Source organism: Rhagoletis pomonella, unplaced genomic scaffold, assembly GCF_013731165.1.
Source record: "Rhagoletis pomonella isolate Grant_MI unplaced genomic scaffold, Rhpom_1.0 Rhpom_scaffold_00011, whole genome shotgun sequence".
Taxonomy (NCBI): Eukaryota; Metazoa; Arthropoda; class Insecta; order Diptera; family Tephritidae; genus Rhagoletis; species Rhagoletis pomonella.
Genome location: NW_023458565.1, coordinates 4948747 through 4971877, shown reverse-complemented (window position 1 = coordinate 4971877; position 23131 = coordinate 4948747). Strand labels below are relative to the sequence as shown.

Sequence of the window (23131 nt, the reverse complement as noted above, 5' to 3'; positions counted from 1 at the left end):
AAAAAAAAATAAAATTTGTAAAGACTGAAGAGAAATCTATCGAAAACATTCCTGAAAAAATTTTCGAAATACAATAGGTAATTAGTTATATGGATCCGAAAAAATGGCCGTTTGACCAAAATGTCAAAATTCTAGACCCTCCAACTCGGAGTGTGTTTGACCGATCCCATTGAAATTTTGTGTCATAACTACTATTTTTTAGGACTAACCTTGGTGCAAATTTCATCCCGATCGGAAGACATAGATTTCAAAAGTTGGGTCACTTGAGGTGAAATGCCCCATATATATATATATATTTAATTTATTTTAATTTATTTATTTAAAAATTTATAAAGCTAAGACCTTCTTGTTAGCAGATCTTTCATTTAGGAAAGAGCTTTCAAGACTGTTGCCAGAATTGACAATTGTTTTACGAAAGACTTTGGTGAGTTGAAAGACAGTTGCCAGAATTGCCCTGTAAATCTCAAAATTTATATGCATACGGTCCCGGTTTTCGAGTAAGTGTGTAGAATTCTATGGGTTAGTTACTTTGGTTTTTACAAATCGGGAAAATTATTCGATTTTAATTTTTGTTCGACCGCTGTGGCTGAGTGGTTAGAGATGCGTACTACCACTTCGCAGGACCTGGGATCTATCTTGGTTCCGAAGCACATCTAAATTAGAAATTTTTTTCTAACAGCGGTTCTAACAGCGATTGCCACCGAGTGTTTTTATGCCATGAAAACGTTTCTGATAAAATCCATTTGTCCTTCGGAGGCGGCTTAAAACCGTACGTTTATCCAAAAACTATTCCTCGTCCACAAGGCTCTATTAACTATTAACTTTGTTTGACATTTTGCCGCTCGGCATAGATTTTCTCCGCTTTTAGAGAAATCTTATAATCTAATTCACTTAACTTAAAATCCCCTCTAATTTTTTTTTAAATTTAAATTGTGGTTACGTTACTAACTGACATAAAAAAAAACAAGTTTTTTTCTAATAGCGTCGCCCCTCGACAGGCAATGGGAAACCTTCGAGAGTATTTCTGCCATGAAGAACAGGTTCTCATAAAAATATAATCGCCGTTCGAAGTCGGCTTAAAACTCAGGATTTTATTGTATTTTTCAAATTTGTCTTTTCCAACTTAAACAAATTTTTTTTTTTTTCCAAAAATTAAACTTTTCGACTTTTTGCAACAAATTTAATTTCGACGTAATTTTCCATTTTTTTCCTTTTCAGGAACTCTGGAACTATGAAAAAGCTACTCAGAACAGTTCTGATTTAAATTTTTTATTTTGCTCCCTAGAAGTCGTAGCACAAAATTTGTTTAGTGTAGCGACGGCCAACATCCCGAAGCCATTGAAGTTTTGTGACGGCGCACAGTGTATTATTTCCACATTCTAGAAAATATTAATTACATTATTTTATGTCGCCAAATTTCAAAACAACGTCAACAACGTTTTTAGAAATGCCTGCAAAAGACAAAACAATAACAATTACAAAATATAAACCAAAGTGTAGGGCGGGACGGGAATCGATTTGGAAGATTACCGAGCGCAGTATATTTGAAACTGAATCTCAATGTTTAATTTGTTGGCATTATGTGATTTATGCAACAATTGCTAAAATACCATTTCGGTCTTATTTTTTTAGGTACGTTCTTTTTAATGAATATAAATTTTTGGGATTTTAGTAAACTAGGACAGAGTATTTCATGTTAAAGTAAAACGATGTTAATTTAGATTTATTTTTAGCAATTTATTAATTTCATTAGACCCGCAAACTCGTTATTAGCCACTATTCGATAAAGTTTGTATCTGAGCTATTTAATTTCTAACTATCAGCTTCAAAATGTTCGTAAATATTTACTTGCTTCTTTAAAGCGGCAAATGAATCGTATACATATCTGTGTTCTTATGGAAGAGTAGCTTATGTCGAGAAGCTGGCTTTAGTATAATGCGGCATTCGCAGCATACGATGGCGAATGACGCCGAGTCGTTTAAAGGATAATGGGAATGCCGCATTATACTAAAGTCAGCTTCTCGACATAAGCTACTAATCCATACGAACACAGATATATATTTTCTCAAAAACTACCTGCGGTAGCGCGATATCATTGAAGGTTTTCCAAAACTTTTGCAACACACCAATTACCAAGCCAACAAAAATGAAAAAAAAAAATGTTTTTGCTACTTTTGATATATAGTTTTTTGTGCTGATTAAGAATCCGTAAGTATCCAGTTTCCACCAGCTCCAGATTTTGAGAAAAACGAGGTGAAAGTGTAAAAAAATCGCGTTTTTTGCAATATTTGAGAAGCTCTAGCAAAGAAACAAAAGATGACAGAACCTTCCACTTAGGCTTAAATTAAAGCTAGAACTTCCTACTTTCCTTGAAAATGCCATATTTGCACTAGATTTATAGTTATTTATTGCACAGAAAAAAAAATGATTTTGGCAAAGTTTGTTTACCTAGCGGAATTAAACAAAATGTGATAATTAAATTAGGGCTTGAACTTGAATACTATCCCTGCACCTTGATCCTAAGGTCGCTTATAATCATTTAATGAACAGCAAAACAGATTTTGGCACAATTTTTTTATAGAAAATATTCCAGCATTTTTTATTGTTCAATAATTGACTTTTAGCAATCGTAAGGTCAAGGTACAGAGATGGTATTTTCAGAAATAGTAATGGAGAGTTCTAGCCCGAGCCTAAATGAAAGGTTCCATGACCTTTTGTTTCTTTGCTAGAGCTTCTCAAATATTGCAATAAACGCGATTTTTTGACACTTTACATTTGACACTTAACATTATACTATACTAACGGTAATCGGCACAAAAAAGTCTATCAAAAACTGCTTTAACATTTGCCGCACCAAAACAGTGTTACCCTGTGTTATACCTAGATGGCTCGCGTATTTGGTTGTGTAACCGAATTATTGCAAATCATTACAAAAAGTACGGAGATGACTTACTCATAGATTGTTCAACCAATTATATGCTTACTCGCCACTTACTTGCATTCCTCCTATTCACATTCGAATTTCTCCCTCGGTTGTGCCACAATACCTTCTGACCTTTACAAATGACAAATATTTAGTTTAGTATAACAATTCTCGCCTCGTGTTTGGTCACACTTTACACATGATAACTATCAATTTGTCTTGAGGTATATATTTTCAAACCTACCGCTAAGAATTTGCTAGGCAAAATTGAACCCAAACTGTTAAAATTTTTATAGCCGTTTTGACAATAGCATAACGACGAACGTGGGTCCCTTTTTTACGATTTCACATAAATATAATAGCAATGCCACTCAGAAGGGTCAAATGCGTGCAATAAATGTTGGTATATATGTATGTACATATGTATATATGTATACTTTAATGACCGTGTAAAACACACACATATGTATGCATGTACATAATATATTATTATTGCATACGCAAAGAAAAATACATACCTAGATATGTGGGTGCCTCCAGTACACTGAGGGAAATTATGCATAGTAAATTTACTTTATATTTGATTTTCGTTTTTAAAAATTTTCGTATTTAAAAATAATATTTTCATACAAAATTTTAGCATGCACGTATTTTAATGTTCACATCTGAGAATGGATATGTAAGTATACATACATATACCAAGCATGCAGAGCCGTGCCGTGTGGAGAAAATCTCTAGTTCTAGAGACTAGACTACTAGTTCACTATAAATCTCTTTTGCTCGCAAGCAACTGGCGAATTTAACACGGTGATGTCATAGGAATCGGAAATTGTCCCCCGCTGCATTACCTTTTCTATAGTTCAGAACCAGTCCCTAATTCGACAGATGGGATCTAGTTCGCTTTGCACCCCGTTTTCTATAGTTTCGAACCAGTTATAAAAGCGACAGACGAATAAAGTAACAAGATGCTTGCTGTTATTGGTTAGGTTCCAGGAGGTCCCAAAATAATATAATGTTAACACAAATTTTCATTTTGTATTACCAAACTAATAAAAAGCAACGAAAAACCCGTCAAACAAAAATCTATTTAAAGTAAAAAAGCCCCCCCCCCCCCCCCTCCGCACCCATTCTTCGGTAGTTCCGAACTAGTTCAAAAGTCGCCATTTTAGATATAGATTTCTAAAAATAAAATTGTTTTTTAAAAGTACCACATCTCGCTGCTCTTGAACTGGCGGCGATCTAGTTACAATTGGACTAGTTACTATAAATTTGGTTTTCCAGTTCGGGGTTTCTCCACTCGGTACGTATGTGGGATAGTAATGATGTATGTATGTGTTTTAGTATCCCAGCCAGCAAGAAAACGTACATTTTGCGAACATTGTGTTTTACGAGGGATTCTCGGTCGGCGAAAAGTTAGGGAAGGGCTCGTAAACGATAAAACAAAATAAAAGTAAAAGAAAGAGGCACAAGAAAACATTTTCATTCTGTTGAAAATTTTTCTTGAACCACAATATTTTATAATATAAAATATTCGCATACGAATGCTTTTTCGATCCGTTTACGCCTGTTCGTAGGCGCTCGACAATATCCAGCGTGCAAGCACTCGAAAGCGAATCGTAAACGGCTATCATAAACGACTTTTTAGCCGGTTTTTCTTCGAGAAAATATCCAGTTACGAGCTCGTTTACGATGATTTTGCTGGCTGGGATGCCTTGCTTAAAAACTTCATAAGCTGCTACTCAAATTTTACGGTTGATTTTAATATAAAGCAAACCAATTAGAAGCACATTGTTACGAGTTACGATTACTTAAGCTTTTATAAGTTTTGGAATATATGGAAAATGGGTTTGCTTGGCGTAGGTAAACTTTGTTTTGCTTATTTGTTTCTAAAATTTTGAAAATAAAATCCTCAAACATATTAACAGTAAAGTCGTAAATTTTAAGATTAGCGAATGCAAACATACGCGGACAAACGGCTAAGGGCGCGTTCACACAGGAAGTCGAGCGGCGCCGCGCGGAGCAAGGCGGAACATAGCGAAGCTGCTGGTGTTCACACTGAACGAAGCGAAGCGGAGCTTTTTTCATAGAATCGGCTGCAAAGATATCACAAAACTTACCGTCAATAAAAAGCGGCAAAAACATTTGCTAAATTTTATTCAAAAGATTGGTTGTGGAATTCTTTTATATTTGAATGTTTTGCTATTTTGTTTGTAGCAGCGTCATGAAGCTGAAAAATTAAATAGAAATTTCAAAATCGAAAACTGCTTTGTTTTCAGCTCCAAAACGCGTATGAAAAAGCTTGCTGTATGAACAGTTTCATATACGTAGCTACGGCAATTAGAAAGCTTCACTTCGTTCGGAACGGCTTCGCTCGGCTCCGCTACGCTTTCTGTGTGAACGTACCCTAAATCTTCTATGTATATGTATGTAGTTATGCATGTATGTATGTATGTATATAAAACTGTTAAGTTCGGCAGACAAAAACACGAAAACTGCTAAATCGATTGAATTTGTTTTTCTGATATGTTCGCTATAGATCTGGATGGCTTAAAAAAATAAAAAAATGCAGAGTTGCCACCTGTTTGAAAACTTTGATTATTTAAACTGGTAAAACAATTGGAATACTACAATTTTGGTACTAAGCGGACGGTTTAATAATTTAAAAATAGAGAGTTGCCACCTGTTTGAAAAATTTGGATTAATTTCATTCATAAAATAAGTGAAATACTACAGTTTTGGTATCAAACTAATGAGGCTTAAGACAGTTTAATTTATATAGTTTGGAAAATGTAGCGAATGGCACCGTATTTCGAACTTTCTTCTTTATAAGAGGAAACCGAAAATCCAATCGTGGGCCTTTGGCATATCATGAAGACCTTTCTTGACTCGAATTCAGTTCTAGAGGATATTTTTTGGGCAATGTCATAGAAGCAAAACCATTACCGAATTTTATAAATTGTATATCGCAGTATGTGTGATTTATTTATTTTTATTTGATTGGCTGTGAAACAAGTCCGCCTTATTATATAATTTTCATTACAATTCCGGGGAGGAGACATGCTGTCATAAATCCTTAGCTCGTCGAAGTGAATCAAATCAATGACGAGCTACATAATTCACGTGCAAACCACACTTATAATGAGGGACCGAAAACGGTAATAGTCCAATTAGTGTACCGAATTACGGTCTTGAGAGACTGAAAACGACTCAAAAGTGGATAGGTGTAGATTGAAAAAAAAAATCATATATGTCCATTTTATTCGACTGAGCCACCGCAAATCGTATCCGGTTTTGGCTAGTTTTTATTTTAAAATTATTTTTAATTTTTTTTTGCGCTCCGATGTACCCTTCATAAATTCTGTGGTAAGAAGTTTCAGCAAGAGTTTTAGATTTTAAAATTCATAAATTTAGAAGCTTCAATAAAGGATAATTGTTTACTTTACTTAATTTATTTCCAAAACTATTAACTTCATTACAAGTAGCAAACTACTAACAATGTCACAAAGTTATACTGTAAAAATTTTCGGAATGGGTTAAATGATAATTCGTCCATTTCACCAACAATTATCCTTTCATTCCTCTAAATTGTGCAGTTACAAGAACAAGAGGCTCTATCAGCGAACAAGAGATTATTTATTTTATTATTCAGGTAAACGGTTAATTTACCATAACCGCGTCTAAGCGAATTTCAATAATAAATACCACCTATAATCGCCACGTTTATACAGTTTGAGTATTAATATAGTTGTATGCCTTTAGGTACTCTTAGGGTGATCCAAAACAACTTATTCATAGCTTTAAATGACCTATTCATTGAGAAGAAAATTCTTCCATTTGGAATGATTTATATTCCAATTTTTAAATGTGTCGGTGGGCATTTGAAATTGTTATAACTATTGGAACGTTTGATATGCAATTTTTTTCTTAGCATGTTCTTGTAGGGCCTTAAAGTCTCAAAAAAATTACTTTAAATTTGATGGTCTAGACTCAAAAATGTATACACTTACGGGCTATGAAGGTCGAAAAAAGGAGAAATATGCAGCTTCTAGGGCTTTATGAATGAAAATATGGAATTATAGAAAATTTGTTTATTTTTTATTGCAGTTTAAACATAAATGTTCTTTTAAATTATTAATAAAATTCAGTTTATTGCAATTAGGATATTGCTGGCGATGTAATTGCACTACCTGCAAAAGAAATCGATTTTGTTCTTCGTCTGTCGTCAAAGTTCGATTAAAATTTTTTTATCAAGTACTCTCTAAGACAATCAACTTTAGGGTCATGTTTTAGAGAATTTAATGCCCTCCAAGAAAATGCCTAGAAAAGTTTTTTCAATAGTGATCATATTTTTAATGAAAACAAAATTCTGTTACAAGTTATTTACATGGGAAATTTCAAATGCCCACCGACACCTTTTAAAATTGGAATACAACTTTTTCCAAATGGGAGAATTTTCTTTTCAGTAAAAAGGTCCTTTTAGGGCCATAAATTCGTTAGGTTAGTTATTTTGGATCACCCTAATATGCATACATATGTAAATTCGCAGGCATATGCACGAATGCGATATGCGTAAGCGCAAACAAAACAACTGTAATTGGATTAAAGTGTATTCAGGTATACATATATACATGCATATGTACATATCCTTGCTATTGTATGGAGATAACCTATTCATTTTGTACTACATATAGTGCTTATCATAACTTTACGACACCCACGTATTGACAACTTGTGATTAATTTAATTAATTACTTAATTGTAATATTTTTTTGTTTATAAAAATTTAGTTCATTCTATAACCAAAATAACTTAAATTCAAATTTCCAACTTTGTACAAATTAAAAAAAAAAAATCAACAATGATGGATCAAGCTCACACTTTTTATTCAGAATTTTTAGAAAATTTTCAAAAATCAAGGGTATTTTGTAGCCACTTAAAACTTGCAATATATAATACTAGAATTGAATGGGCTATATCTTAAAATCTTAAAATTATGTACAAAGCTTTAAATTTGAATTCAAATAGTTGTAAAAAAATGGTTGAAACAAATTATTAAAACAAATTAAATAGTCAAAACTGTCAATATGTGGGTGTCATATAGTTACGACAAGCACTATATGCATGTACAAGATGTCTGGGCACATCACATACCTAAATAAATCGAGCTTAGCTAAGCTCACACCATACCAATAATGACTCGTAGACGATTAAATGAGATCAATCAAATAATTCGATAGAAAACTATGTAAACAAGCACGGTTATCAACGCGAGTGCTAATTAAGTAAATACAAGCCTGGTTAGTCATTGCTGCAATGCAGCAAATGTGGTGATGTGTAATGGAAAAGTTAAGTTGTTGGCGTTCGACTGATGAAGTATATAGTATATATTCATGCTAATTTCTAAATTGAATTGACGAAAGATAACACTATTACCATTAATGTTGATTAATGAGGTCAATGTACTCGGTTTGTGGCAAAATAAAAATTCGGCGCCTTATACTTTTCAGAGCTGAGTGCTTATTATGAATTTAATTATTATAAATGAGTCTCAATTAACTAAATTGATGTAGTTAATTTGTGTAAAAGAAATGTTTGCCATTTGTATATATGTATCACGGATGGGCGTAATCAGGAAAAAGAATAATTGAATAAAAAAAATAAGAATAAGTTTTCATTCATCATTTCAACAATTGTGAAAGACGAATAATTTTTTATTCTTCATTCAAGCACTTTTATAAATAAAAATTTATTCGTCAATTAGAAAAATTATGAATAAAATTTTATTTTAATTCATTCAAAAACGCCCAATCCTGGTATGTATGAATACAAATACATAATGCACATTAATACATACATACAACACATGAACATGCAAACTCAGAAGGCTTTACATGGCGTATACGTTACTTTATGGTGAACGAACTTTCTGATCTACATACATACATGCATACATACATACATACATACATAAATAGGAGTGCACTACTTGTAAGCACTGGCGGCTATAGCAAAGGCCATGAACAGAGTTTCGAGTGTTAAATGCACCTTTTCACACCCAAAAGGGTCATTACAAGGACAAGAAGAATTTAATTAAAGCACTTCGTGGTGTGAATTTATTATTCAATTATTATTATTCAATTAGGAAAAACATAAAGTTTACACATTTCCTTAATAGCACTTACGTGCGCACCAGTGAGAGTTAAAAGTTCAATCAAAAACTTTTTAAAGTGAAAGTCATTCTCTGATTCAGCACTCTGAATATCGATGGAAAATATTGGTATTGAAAGTTTTGATTTGATTTTATGCTCAATTATAGCATTCAAAAGGGACAAAACCAAACTTCAACTTACAAACAAAGACTGGAAACAAAGAGTTTATATAGAAAAAAAAATTAAAGTTGCTGCAAGTTTCTTTTTTGATAAATTTGTTTGCTTCCAGAAACATCGACCCTTCATTTCCAAGCCCTAGTAATCAACGTTTGTGCTACTGAATTAGGCGAACGTACCAAGAGCTGATTTTCAATCGCTTTTTCTGTATGAAAAAAGGTTTTACATGCAAATATATTTTGACAATTTGGAATTTTTGTGAAAGAAATTTAAAAGATTTGATATTTTTTCACCAGGCTTACGGAAGGTTAATCTTTATTAGAGCTGTTAAGTACTGATTATAAATTTTAATGATTACCGATTTCACTAATTATTTTCTTAAAATCTGCTAAATGATTAATTACCATTATTTCCACTTTTAAATTAATAACTACTAATTACCATTAAAAATAATAAAAAACTAATCGTATTTTTGGCCAATTGGAAGAAAAAAATCAAAAATAATCAAAAACAATCAAAAAAGCTAATGGGATTAATTTTGCAATAAAACTACTTTTTTTGATTATTTTTAATTATGTAGATTATATTCTGTGAACATAAATATTCTTTGAAATTTTAGTACAACTTAAACAAACTGCAAGAAACCATAATAATATTGTAACAACAAACATAATACATATATAGATATTATCTACATAATATCTTACATAATAACGTCTACTTATACAAACAAAAATTAAACAAACATATTCAATGGAATTATAAATTGGGATTCGTTTTTATGTATGTATGTATTCCGCTACGTTAAGCATGTCATACCATCAGAAAACAAAGAAGCATGTTTCTTTACAATGAAATCGAACAAATAAATTAATATAATAAAAAAATCAAAAATAATCAAAAGTTATCACCAAATTTAATCAACTACTTTTTTGATATCATCGATTATTTTTTTAATGGCAAATAATCATGATTGTTTTTTGATTAATTCTAATTATAATTGATTAACAATTCCTCGGTTAAAAACACTTATTTAATTAATTACGATTACCGAACCTATGTAATCGTTTTGATTAGTAATCGTAATCCAAAGTTAACAGGTCTGATCTAGATACTCATATTTAAATTCGAGGCGTGAAGACAAGTAAAATTTAGAAGAGTCAGGCTCACAAAGATGAAGTGAAACGATAACAATTTTTCATATGTGCATAGCTTATGAGTAGCATTCTTTTCTGCTTGTACATAAAAAAAAATGATTGCCCATTTTCATTTGCCCACTCACAACTTCTTTATTTATCCGTCGATTTTCTTCGCTAGCAGCTTGGATTTCCTTCACAAAAGAACAAACGTTAAAAGAAATAAAAAATTAAAAAAAAAGAAAGCTGTTGGGTTTTAAATTAACTGTTAGTTTTAAACTAATAAATGTCTCAGAAGCTACTGGACTTATCGACAAATGATGATTTTGTATTTCGAAATGAGCGAGTAGCTCAACATTGGTAATGGGATATTGGCATCAGGTGCCCAAGAAAAAATAAAAATTTTTAATTCAGTGATATTATCCCTTAATTCTTCTGAGGTAAGTTTCGATGGATTTTCCACACTTTGCGTATCTTCTGACTCCTAAGCTGTTGGATTATTTTGATGGGTAAATCGAGCTAAATAACAGTAGTGTGCCTGTTTCCAAAACTCGGAGTGGTTAACAGTCGGTGGAAAGAAAACAAAAAGAAATGTTATTCGTGTCGTTAGTAATAATACTTGCACTGTGCTGACTGTTGTTGCGCGCCTTAACTGGCTTCACAACTCTTCGTACCTCTGTTAACTCTAACGACATTATTGATTATCTTGTGAAACACTCGGGCTTTAACTCGGATCAATTGGAGTTTTTTTTACCTGTCTTTGTTGATGCCATAGCCTACGTACATAGCCACCTTTTCCTTGGCGAAATAAAATTTATTTCCGGGTTAATTTTTTAGCTATCAGGATTTAGAAAATCCGCCCTATGCCAATTTAGCAGCCCACAGCGCCAATAAGTATTTGGGAAAATATATTGGATTTTTAATTAGGAATTATAGGATAAACCGTTTTTTAACTGAATATGGTTTGACTAGAATTAAGAAAAAAATTGACGAAAAGCTAATTTTCAGTGAAAAAAAATTTCTCTCAGAATGTATGTTAGTATGTGGTTGAATGAATTTCTGGCGGCCAGCTAATGCATTCAATTTTATTTTTGTACCACAAATACTTAATTATTGCTGTACAGCAGCCATAAAACTGAATAATTGTTTTGCCTATATTACGTATTAACGAAAATAAGCCACAAATTTGCGGCTGTTTAATTGCCGCACAATTTCTCATTAGCGTGGCAGATAGCGGTTATGTAAAACATGGCCAGCGACAGCAATAGCGGTCTTTTTCAACGCTATCTACATACATATTTGGTTGGCAAAGCGGCCATAGTAAATATCACAAAAAAATTATTGCTTTTTTTGGGCGCATACACAATATCTCACTTGAACAGATACAACTTAGCTAGGTATCGGTAAAGCTTCGTTTTAGTTAGACTAAATATAAGAAAATAATAATTGCTGTTGACGAATAGGGGAGAGATAGCAACTTGTATAGTGTGACATTTTTCGAACTCCATGAACTCCATCACTTAGGGAAGAGGCGAAATAATTGGGGGACTATTCTCGACCCTGAACCCTCCTGGCAATTGAATACTAGAGAGCGGGAAAGAAAAGCGTTCAACGCGCTCTACTTTTGCAATAGTATAACTAGACTTGAGGCTACAACGGCACGTTTAGCAAGTTAATATGTTTGAAGGCAGTCAACTTGCAACGGGTGTAACGATAAGAGAGTCTTTATGCAACGGTAGAAATTCATTATTTCATCGGTAAACCTCTACGGGAAAATCGCCTCAGAGCACTCTGAAATTTACATAAGTCTCTAACAGGGTAATATTACTATTAAAAAAGCTTATTATTAAAAAAGCTTAGAAAAAAAACAATGGGGCTAAGTCACATTTTTGGTACTGACGGGCCCAACTATCCCCATTTACGTACCGTTTGCCACACACTCTTCATAATTATAATTACTGTTATTATCTCATAATTTTATTCTTAATATATTTTTGATATGCTCCCGTTATTAAGATAAAAAATTTATTTAGCTAAACAAAAATATTTTGTTACCCAACTGCAAGAAAATCATCAAAAATGGCAATTTTTATGATTTTCTTATTTATAGAGAAAATGACAGCTGTTATACAAGATCGGTGAGCCTTAAAACTCAGTAGATTTCATTTTTGAGAAAATTTCCTTATTCCTAAATAATCTGATAGCTTATTTGACAGCTGTCAAAATTTTTAATTTAAATTTTTAGTTTTAATTTGATATAAAATTCATGACTATCGTATCTAAAAACTTAATCAGTAGCATTTTAAAAAAGATTTTTTAGTAAAAAAAAATTGGCAGTCAATTTGACACACTGGCAATTGCCAAAGTTAAATTTTGATATATAATTCGTGATCAGCGTGCCTAAGAACCTAACCAGTGGAAGTTTTCAAAGGTTTTTCCTATTTTTAGATAAATTTACAGTTCAATTTACGTCAAAAGTTATTCCACTCATATGGATATTGTGTAAGTTGTCAGTGAGATTTTCCGTTATTAGAATGTTGGCCCATTAAACTATTTTTATGAAGACATTAAAAAAAAAATATTTTTGTAGACATTTTTGTAAGCAAGATTTTGCATTGGAAATATATATTTAAGAAAAAATAACTTTAACGATAGAAACAAATAATTTAGGAAAAATACAGTTTTTTAGGAAAGAAATATGTTAACTCAAATTAAAAAACAAAACCTAGGAACAAAAAGTTTGTTGGGAAAAAAATATCTTTGCGCTAAAATTATGTCGGGAAAAATTTTTTTCGCTAATATGATTACAAAAAAATAAAAGAATTATAGAGGGTGAAAATGTAAGATAAATAAGTATTTTTTAGAAAAAAAACAACTTTGGAGCAAAAACAGTTTTTTATAATTATAAAAGCTTATGTATGAAAAAATTATTTGTGGCCAAAAATTATTCTTTTCAGGAAAAACAATATCTTATTTGAAAAATTTTTTTGGGAAAAAATCTAAAAAAAAAATTAAAAAGTGTAGAAAATAGCTTTAGAAAAATGTTTTTTATAGGAAAAAATGGTGAGATTAACGAAAATTTTTTTTAATAAATTTTTAGTTACAATTTATGAAAATTTTTTGGAAAAAATTTAATATTTTTTTTTAATGCGACAAGTTCCTATTTAGCCCTCGATCAACAATATTTTACAATTGAAATCATGAGTTCTTTGATTACAAGCTTATAGTCCTTAGAGGCTTAGGAATAGGTAGAATCAGCACTTTGAAAATAACTGCTTCCATTTAAGGGAAGCGGGGTTTTGCTGCAAAACTCAAACACTTGCTCTTTACTCTAGCCCTCTTTCCAATGTCACAGATACATAGATATTTAATGAAATCAAAAATATTTTCCACCCCAACCCCACAATAAATAATAACTCAGTACATTGATTTTACAAGTTATCGTGGTGGCGATGTATGTACATATGTGCCTACTTGTGTGCATACATATGTATGTATAAAACATTAAAATATTGTGAAATTTGTTTTTAGTTCTCATTCTTTCCTGCATAAATATTTAGTTATTAATGGTGAAAGCTAAAGTTTATTGCATGTGTCGCCTGTTGGTTCTGTGGTTTCCATTCATTTGCTCATAATAAATGCAAAACACACACAAGCGTGCATACACAAATATTTTTTACACACACACTCAAAAACCGCCGACGCGTGGTGACGTGTGTACTTATGTATGTTGGCGCGCTAGTTGCCATTGGATGCCGGAAATGGCGCCTTTTGGTCGTGTTGGCCGCCAACAAGGCTGGTAAACTTTTTGAGTTATTGGTGGGCACAACTGAAAGTCCCCTATTAAATCGTGGTTATAAGTAAAGCGCGAAAAATTATGGTATGGTCTACATATAGCATATATGTATGTATATAGCCTGATTTCCACGCTTCGTACTGCTGTAGCTGTTGTTGCTATTTAGAAGCAATTACTTTGCATTTGCACAGCCATTGGGATAAGTTCGAACCAATTTACGAGCTCAAATATCCCTGACTTGATAATGTGCGCGCCTACACATGTGTGGACAATATTTGACGCATTAAGGGTATAACGGCATTTTTGTCATGCTATAAACTAACACAACACAATGGGCAATGTGTATCCGGTGCTTTGTTTGTAGTTGATTTGTGCAACTGGCGCCCACTCGATTTAAGCGGTTATTTATTCTAACTACGGCATGCACGCATGGGATCCACATACTGTGACCATGTAGCTGTGAAAGTAAGTGCACAGTAAGATATGTATGTAGTACATACATTCATATGTATGTATGTATTTACGTGCATATGCATTTTTGACTTTTTGCTTGTTTCATAGAATTTAGGTTATCTTCACTGAGCTCACCATTTTGTTCATAAATTTCTCCCTACGCACGAATGAGATACATATATTGTAAATGATAAAGGACCCTAAGGCGATCTTTAAGTTTATGTTGCAAGAAACCGCAATAAATAGCAAAACAAGATTTATCAGTGTGGGTTTAGAACTAGATGCATGGCTTTTGTTTGCTTATTGTTTGACCTATTTATAAAATCTTGATTTGTGAGATGCATACGGGTGCAGAAAATTATATATTTGCAATATCTTTCTAATGAAGCTGTTTAAAAAATTAAATTAAATTTGAATTAGGTAATAGAAATATGTAAAAACTTAAAATCAAAAGGGTAAGCAATAGTTGTGTACGTGTATTAACCCACTTTATGCAATGAATATTGCCAATAACTGTAGTGTTCACTTTTTAATCGGAATATTTAAATTTTCATTTTAATATTTTTTTGTGTATGTTACCGCATAACTTTGGACCACGTTAACCGATTTCGATAATTCTTTTTTCATCGGAAAGGTGGTACCTCAAGGGTGGTCTCATACTAATTTTTAGAACCGAAAATTGGATCGTTAAGAAATTAACGATAATCTTAAATTTTTATATGAGAATTGAAGTCGGTTTTGTTTTTTTTCTTAAACAAAATTATTTGTTTGTTTATAGAGTCTAGCCAATCGATAGTGTCGCATTTTCAATCGACACTAGATACGTTCTTCAGATTAAACTCGTTTGAGATTGGAAACGTTTAAAGCGATTCTGCATAAAATGTAATCTAAAATCCTGCCCTGTCATAGTACCTGGCGTTCCTTTATTTTACAAGCTTTTATTTAACATCATTTGTATGTATGTATGTATGTCCTGGAACTTTGCAATCAATATTTAAAAAACTTCCCGATGAGCTACAGACTTGAAACTTCAAACTTAGCTCAGAACTCGAGGACAATGCAATATAAGAGATGACTTAATCCGCTAGGTGGCGCAGAAGTCGAGATATTTGTAAAACCGGCATTTATGGTCTGATTTGGTTCATACTTAGAACATATATTAATTATATGAAAAGAAATAAATCAGAAAAAAAGTGTGCCGCTAGGTGGCGCAGGAGTTGAGATATTTGGAAAAACCGTATTTATGATCCGATTAAGTTCACATTTAGAATGAATATTGCTTACATGAAAAGAAATTACTACACAAAAAATGTTGGCAGTTATGTGTCGCGTGAGTCTATATAATTAAAAAATCGGCGTCTGTGCTCCGATTTGGTTTATATTCAGAATATGTGTATTACCTATTTAAATTGAAATATATTGAAAATTTTGTTTGTTAAGGTCAAATCTAGCATGTAGGTAGATAGTTTTTTTTTTACAGATATCCCATTGAAAATTATGTCAAAAAGCTGCAACAAACTTTACAGTGGCTTTATTTTGACTATGACTACGGGCCAATCACTTTAATCCTATTTTTAGCTAATTTAAAAAGTTAAATTAAATTAAGTTAGGGAACTTCCTATTCTTCTTAAACGGAATCGCTATATCTATAAATAATTTTATACTTTTTAGTTCTTGTTGTAATAAAAGTGTGTTTTTAGTTTTTTAACTATAATTTTATTATTGAATAAACTGCAAAAATAATACCGAAAAAAAATTATTTTTGTTTTTTTAAATGAATATACTGCGCAACGGAGTTTATTCGCAGTAATATAAGGGTTTTTGTCCGAAAAAAGATACAAGCGTTATGCATACGGCCCATTGAGCTTTTAAAAAATTACTGCGCAGTAATGGTTTTTTGACGCTCAATGATATTGTTTACTTAGCTGTCATAAAATGATAGCATAATATTTACGAATTTTGGTTGACTTAACAGTTTCTGTTTTTGCGAATAACTAATTGAGCGTTGAAGTTCTTTTCGCGTATGCAAAAAATTATTTAACTATAATTGAACGTGGACGTAATTCGACTTTACCATTTTCTTCAATCATGTAAATAATTGATATTTAAATATTTAAAATATTTGCCGTTTATTTTTATGCAAAATTGCCAAATAGAAATATTTTATTTCGTAAAAACATAGATACTTACATGTATGTATATCACAAAAACTAGTTTGTGGTGTTAGAACCCGTCTGCTATCACTGATGTTTATTTCGACTTTGCAATTTATTAGTAAATTCTTCTATGAAGCGTTATACAAGGTAAGCATTAATATCACCGATGACAGTTTAGTCCTAGGTAGGTTTTTATATCAGAATCTCATTTTTGTGAAAATTGCAGACAGAGGGTATTGAATATGAGCCCTCGATATGTATATATATGTGCAAATGTATTTATGTTTACATAAACCTATATTACTGAGGTAATAGTTTGTAAATAAATACTTGTTCAGACGCATATTAATTAAGTTTAACAGGTATTATGAATTTAACATATGTATGCAAATGTAATTAATTGATATTTAAAATATTTGCGGTTTAATTTATGCAAAAATGCAAAATACAAACAAAAAATATGTAAATAAATACTTGCTCAGACGCATATTAATTTAGGTTATGTATTTAACATATGTATGTAAATGTGATATTTAATTCACATGTAGCAGATTGATTTTAACACTTCACCGAAACCATAATTTCATTGTTAACTTTAACAAATCGTCCTGCTTCAGCGTTAACCTCTTACCAGCAATAAAGTCAGTCCAGAGTGTGTAAAAAGTGCTTATTTTCTTCCAATAGTATTACAATAAATGAATGTTTTACTTAATAATTTGGTTTCTACTAAGACAAGCGAACACCGACATTAAGTTTCTGTTTTATTTTCAAATAGTGTGACGCTTAAACTGTTGTTAATGTTAGTCTTCCTAAAAATTTTAGATGGGTGGTAAGCGCAGAAATGGATCGTGGGAAATGTAGTAAAGCATTACCAGCGTGACAAATAATGTAATGTATTTCTTATGATTTCTAGATTCTATTACTGTTTAATATGTAATCAGCATTCTAATGTATACAAAAGGCCCAAAAATTTCAAAAAAAAATTCAACACGGTGCTTAAGGAGGCTAAGCTCAATGTGTATATTAAATTTGGTCGAGATCGGTCAAGTATTTTTTGAGATACGCATATATGATATAAGTAAGCGGTGCCACGCCCATTTTCCGAAAATTTTATGAAAAATATATTTTTTCTATATAGTCTGCAAAAAATGTTGTGTTTCTAGCTTATCAAACAAATAAATAAATAGGCCTGAACAGGTCCCTAAACGGTCTCAAAATGATCCCGAACAAGTTCAGAAATGGTCCTAAGCTAGTTTTGAAATACTCCCAAAAAGGCACTGAAATACCAAACTCTAAAATATTTAAATAGCTTTTATTAAGGGAATTTAATTTGTTCGATATAGAAAATGTTTAATCGATCTTTCATATTTCCTTTCCTGATAACTTCTGCAACAAGTTATTTTTTGGTATTTACCATTGTTACAGCAATACCCTGACATTCTAGGATGGTATCCCTACGGTCGATATCTGCTTCGATAAGATGATATTGCACGGTGTGTAGTGCCACATGCCCTAAATTGGCACCAGCCAAGGCAGGAATTGCACTTCACTGATGTCTTGTTACGATATATCCTGGATCGACGATTGGTTGGGTAAAATCCGAGTCATTCCCGACACATAGAACCAGCTGTCGTCGAAATGGCTGAAATGCTACAAGTTTGTAATACATACTTTCTTTTGTCATAAATGAGTCGTGCAGCGTTATTTAAAGCCATATTTACCTGTTACGTTTCGAGAATGCTAAAATGGAAACGACAGTCTTGCAGTTTACACGGAAATTGGTATCCATCTTTAGAGTTACAAACAATACCAATATTTGAATGTATTCTGTACATACTCGTCACTATCTACCACAACTCAAATCTAAAAAACAAAAACACCCCTTACCACTGAAATGTGCTATTGTTTATATATGCACAAATTTGCACGTATTATGATTACTGAGCATTTCCTCTAATTTGTGTTAATGTGGTGCTAGTACCTACATACATGTGGTACGACTCAGTGCACGTTCACACAGTGAGCTTTCCATGAAGCTATCAAAAGCCTCTACATACGTACGTGTATTTAAACCACTTTTCTCGGAAGCTCCCAGTTTAGTGAAACGTACGTAATTAATTTTGTGCGAAATTTCTCCGTATGGTTTTCGTTAAATCCAAGTTCGCTCAGAATATGCACCGAGGTACATAGTATAAATATTCAGCGCCCGACTATTCATAATCGCAGTGTAATTTTCAACGAGTAAATTTTATGAGTAAAATTTAATTTTCGGTTTTGTATCCTTTGTATCCTCAATGCCAATATTATTGCATTATACATTGTAATACATGGTATGTATGTATGTATTTATTTCAAATTACTAAAGAATGATATTCGATAATTTCGCGGCGCTTTGTGTTCACAATTCACTGGAACCTTAATTTTTGATATTTTTTTTGAAGTGAAACTTTTTTGGCGGCGATTGGTTGGTTGGGAATAAATTGGCAAATTCAATGGAAATTCCACACGGAAATGGTGCAACGGAAATGGTTGGGACGGAAACAAGTGCATAAAGATAAAGGCAAAAATGAAGACCAAGGTAAATCTAAACACTTTACTTATATAAGGGCAAAGGTGAAGGGGAATATGTAGATGGAGAAAATGATAAACATACAAGTAACAAGTAAAAAAAAAAATATATATATCTATATATATCATGATCCAATGATCGGATCTGTACCAGATTAGTAAGGATCACTACCTTTCCGATGCAAAAAGAACTATCGCAATCGGTTGACGTGGTCCAAAGTTATACGGTAACATACATAAAAAAAAAAATATTCCGACGAACTGATAACCTCCTCCTCCTTTTTTGGAAGTCGGTTAAAAACAAAGAAAAAGATGAGGATGATGATACCGATAAAAGTAAAGATGAAGATAGAGAAAGAAAGACTAAAATAAAGGTAATTATAGAGAACAGGATATAGATAGAGACCGAGACTCAATCTGGGAACTAATTTGGGATTTTAGAGATTTTTGTGATTCTCGGGACTTATCGATATAATAATCGATATTTTTATCGGTCTTGTTATCGATTTTGTTATCCGTTTGTTACTGACTTTATTATGGATATTTCTATAGATACTTTTTCGATTTTGTTATCGATATTTTTATCGATTTTCTAATCGATTTTGCTACCAATATTATCGATTTTGTTATCGAAAGTTGTAAAGATTTTGTCATCGATTTTGTTATCAATATTTTATCGATTTTGTTATCAATATTTTTATCGATTTTGTTATCGAAATTTCTACCGATTTTGTTATCTATTTTGTTGTCGATAGTTTTATCGATATATACATCGATTTTCTAATCGATTTTGCTACCAATATCATTATCTATTTTGATATCGAAATTTTTGTTCAATTTGTCATCGATTTTGTTTTCAATTTTTTTATCAGTTTTTTTATCGACATTTTGTTAGATGTTACTTTGACTTTGTTCTCGATAGAGTATAAACATTGTTTATTTATATTTGGCCGTTAATTGAAGATTCTGTTGATTTTTTTAAGCTCAAAGCCGGGTTGAAATAAAACAATCTGTCTTTGTTGTTTTTAAATCGTCTATATTTCGACTTCATCCTGAAGTCTTCATCAGGACTGCTATAAATATCTTAATTACAAAAATTGCATAAAAGGCTTATATATAGTATGTTGATAGTCTTATATATAATATATATATATATATATATATATATATATATATATAGAAATATCTCTATATTTTTTATAATTTTTTTCGTAGAACCCTGCAATTGTTTTCAACTAGTTTTTACTATGTAACATTTATTAACTAGAAACTCGCACTTTTTTTTTATTATGGTGCATTTTTTTATAACATTTAAAATTTTTCTTGTGAAATTTTGTATTTTTTTTTTTATTTTGGAGGAACCCTACAATTATTTTCAACTGGTTTTTACTATGCAACATTTATTAACTAGAACCTGAGGGTGGATTTTCTTTAAAATATTTGTTTTTTCTGCAATTTCCACTAAAAATTTTTACACTGTTTTGTAATTTATAATTTTTAATATTTTATAATAATAAATAATTTTTATAATTTACGAATCGGATAAATTTTGATTGTGTATTAAAAACATGAATAGAGGGTTGGTATTTTGAGAACCGGGCATAAATTTTAGTAATTTTAAAATTGAACCTCAATTTTAAGTCATTTAAAAACTGGACATTAATTTCTGGTAACTTATAAATTGGACATTAATATTTGGTGCCTCATAAGCAAAATATATTTTTTTTTATTATATAGAAAGTGGACCAAAATATTTGATAATATAGAAAATAGACTTAAATTTTTGGTAAACTCAAAACTGGGTATAAATTGGCAGTAATTTTAAAACTTTACGAAATTGTTGGTGATTTAAAATTTGGACATAAATTTTTAGTTATTCTAAACCAATGATATTTTTCTGGTAATTTTAAAAGTAGACATATATTTTTGGCAAATTAAAAAATGGCGATACCTTTTTTGGCGATATGAAAACTTGCCATCAATTTTTATTTAATTAGAACTGGACGTAGTTGTTGGATAATTAAAAAATTGGATTTTTTGTAATTTTTATGGATAAATATTTTGGTTATTTTTAAAATCGACACACATTTTGGCCAGCAAAGAACTGAACATTAAGTTCTTGTTATAAATTGGCGCTGAAAAATTGTACATAAATTTTTGATAGTTTTAAAGCTTACCAAAAAAGCTTTGGTTATTTAAAAAACAGACCATTTTAATATGACTTATAGCAAGTGCATTTCATATTTCAGCTTTGCAAGTTGTTCAAAGAATGTTGCTCTGCCTACCCGTATGCATATATATGGACCACAATACATACATACAGGACCACTTGTTACTATTTACTTTTCAATTTATACAATTGAATTGCTTTTAATAAATAAGTTTATTTAATTTTAGTAGCAAAAAATTTAACTCAAACACTTCTATTAAATCCTCACATTTTCATTCCTCTTTTTCTTTTTGCAGCACAGCACACGAACTTCCACTTAAAAAACCGCATTGTAGAATCCTTGAAATCTTCAAGTGGCTGAAAGTTTCACAGTTTTTACAACGCAAACTATTACACTTGAGTGAACCACTTTGATGTCAACTAAATTGGTGGCGACAAATTTTTGTCTGCAAATAACTATAAAATAATAAAAAGTTGTTGCAGAGTGGCGAGGGAGCAACGAAGGAAAGACGAAACGAAATGAAAACTTTTGATTCAGCTGGAATAATACACAGGCAAAACGACAAATAAAAACAAACAAATGCGATATACCAATAACGATTTAAGTCAGCTATTAGCAGCGCTGTAAAGGACATTGCTACATATGAGCATACATATGCAGATACAGATATATATATAGTTAGAAACAGTTGTAGATACAGATGCTGTTATAGATACTGATACAGTTATTTATGTAGATAGCCATACATAGCAGCATTGGCAGTAAAATAACCAAAGCAACGAAAATAAATCACAAGTCAAGCAAATGCTCTTTCAAGCTGAGCAGAAGTAGTTGAGCAATTGCACCGTTGAACAAAAAAAAAAAAAACATACATACACGATTCCCACTTGAACCTAAACTACGTTGGTTGAGCATGAAAAATTTCCAATGGAGTGCAATGCATGCAAGTGGTTGGCAGAAAACGAGCAGTGGTTATATGATGGACACAGTGATGCAGCATTTAAAGTGGAATACGATTGAATAAATTACAAGAATAAGAAACAAAATATAAATAAATACATTAAGTTCCGAACGAAACAGCTATTGAAAAACATGAAACATTAATATTTTTATGTTAATGATTTTAAGTACTTTTAACCGTAAATTTTTGAAAAATTTGTAGTAAAATAAAATTAATATTTGAAGTAAACTCTAAATAAAAAAAAAAATATATATAAAGTGAAATAAAAATCTTATATGTAAGAAAATTAAATTAAATTAATAGAAAATAATATAAAGAAAATAAAATAAAAATAGAACAAAAACATAAATTTTTATAAAGTAATAATAAAAAATAGAATATAACATATAATAATATAAAATAAATGTATAAATAAATAAAATAAAATTAATTAAGCTCTAGACAAATAAAAAATAAAATGGAAATGAATTAAAAAATTTTATCAAAATAAAATTTTATAAAAGTATACTTTTATACAATAAACTAAAATTAAATTTCAAATAGCCAAAAAAAAAATAAATAAATTGTTAAACACTTAAAGAAATCTTAAAAATAAAAAATATTTATGAATTTAAAACAAAAATAAAATAAAAGAACGTGGA

General features: G+C 31.1%; 2 protein-coding genes across 2 annotated transcripts in view; one reads left to right on the top strand and one right to left on the bottom strand.

The window, feature by feature from the left end:
* The window catches only part of LOC118747116 (intraflagellar transport protein 172 homolog), a 189110-nt gene extending 178030 nt beyond the window's left edge, over window positions 1–11080 (bottom strand). The window contains exon 1 of the mRNA XM_036481106.1: window positions 11005–11080. Within this exon, the coding sequence (XP_036336999.1) occupies window positions 11005–11080 (76 nt within the window). The remainder of the gene's footprint in view (window positions 1–11004) is intronic.
* A 1420-nt stretch (window positions 11081–12500) lies between these two features.
* The window catches only part of LOC118747115 (FMRFamide receptor), a 13138-nt gene continuing 2507 nt past the window's right edge, over window positions 12501–23131 (top strand). The window contains exon 1 of the mRNA XM_036481105.1: window positions 12501–12523. Coding sequence (XP_036336998.1) covers window positions 12501–12523 — 23 coding nt within the window. The remainder of the gene's footprint in view (window positions 12524–23131) is intronic.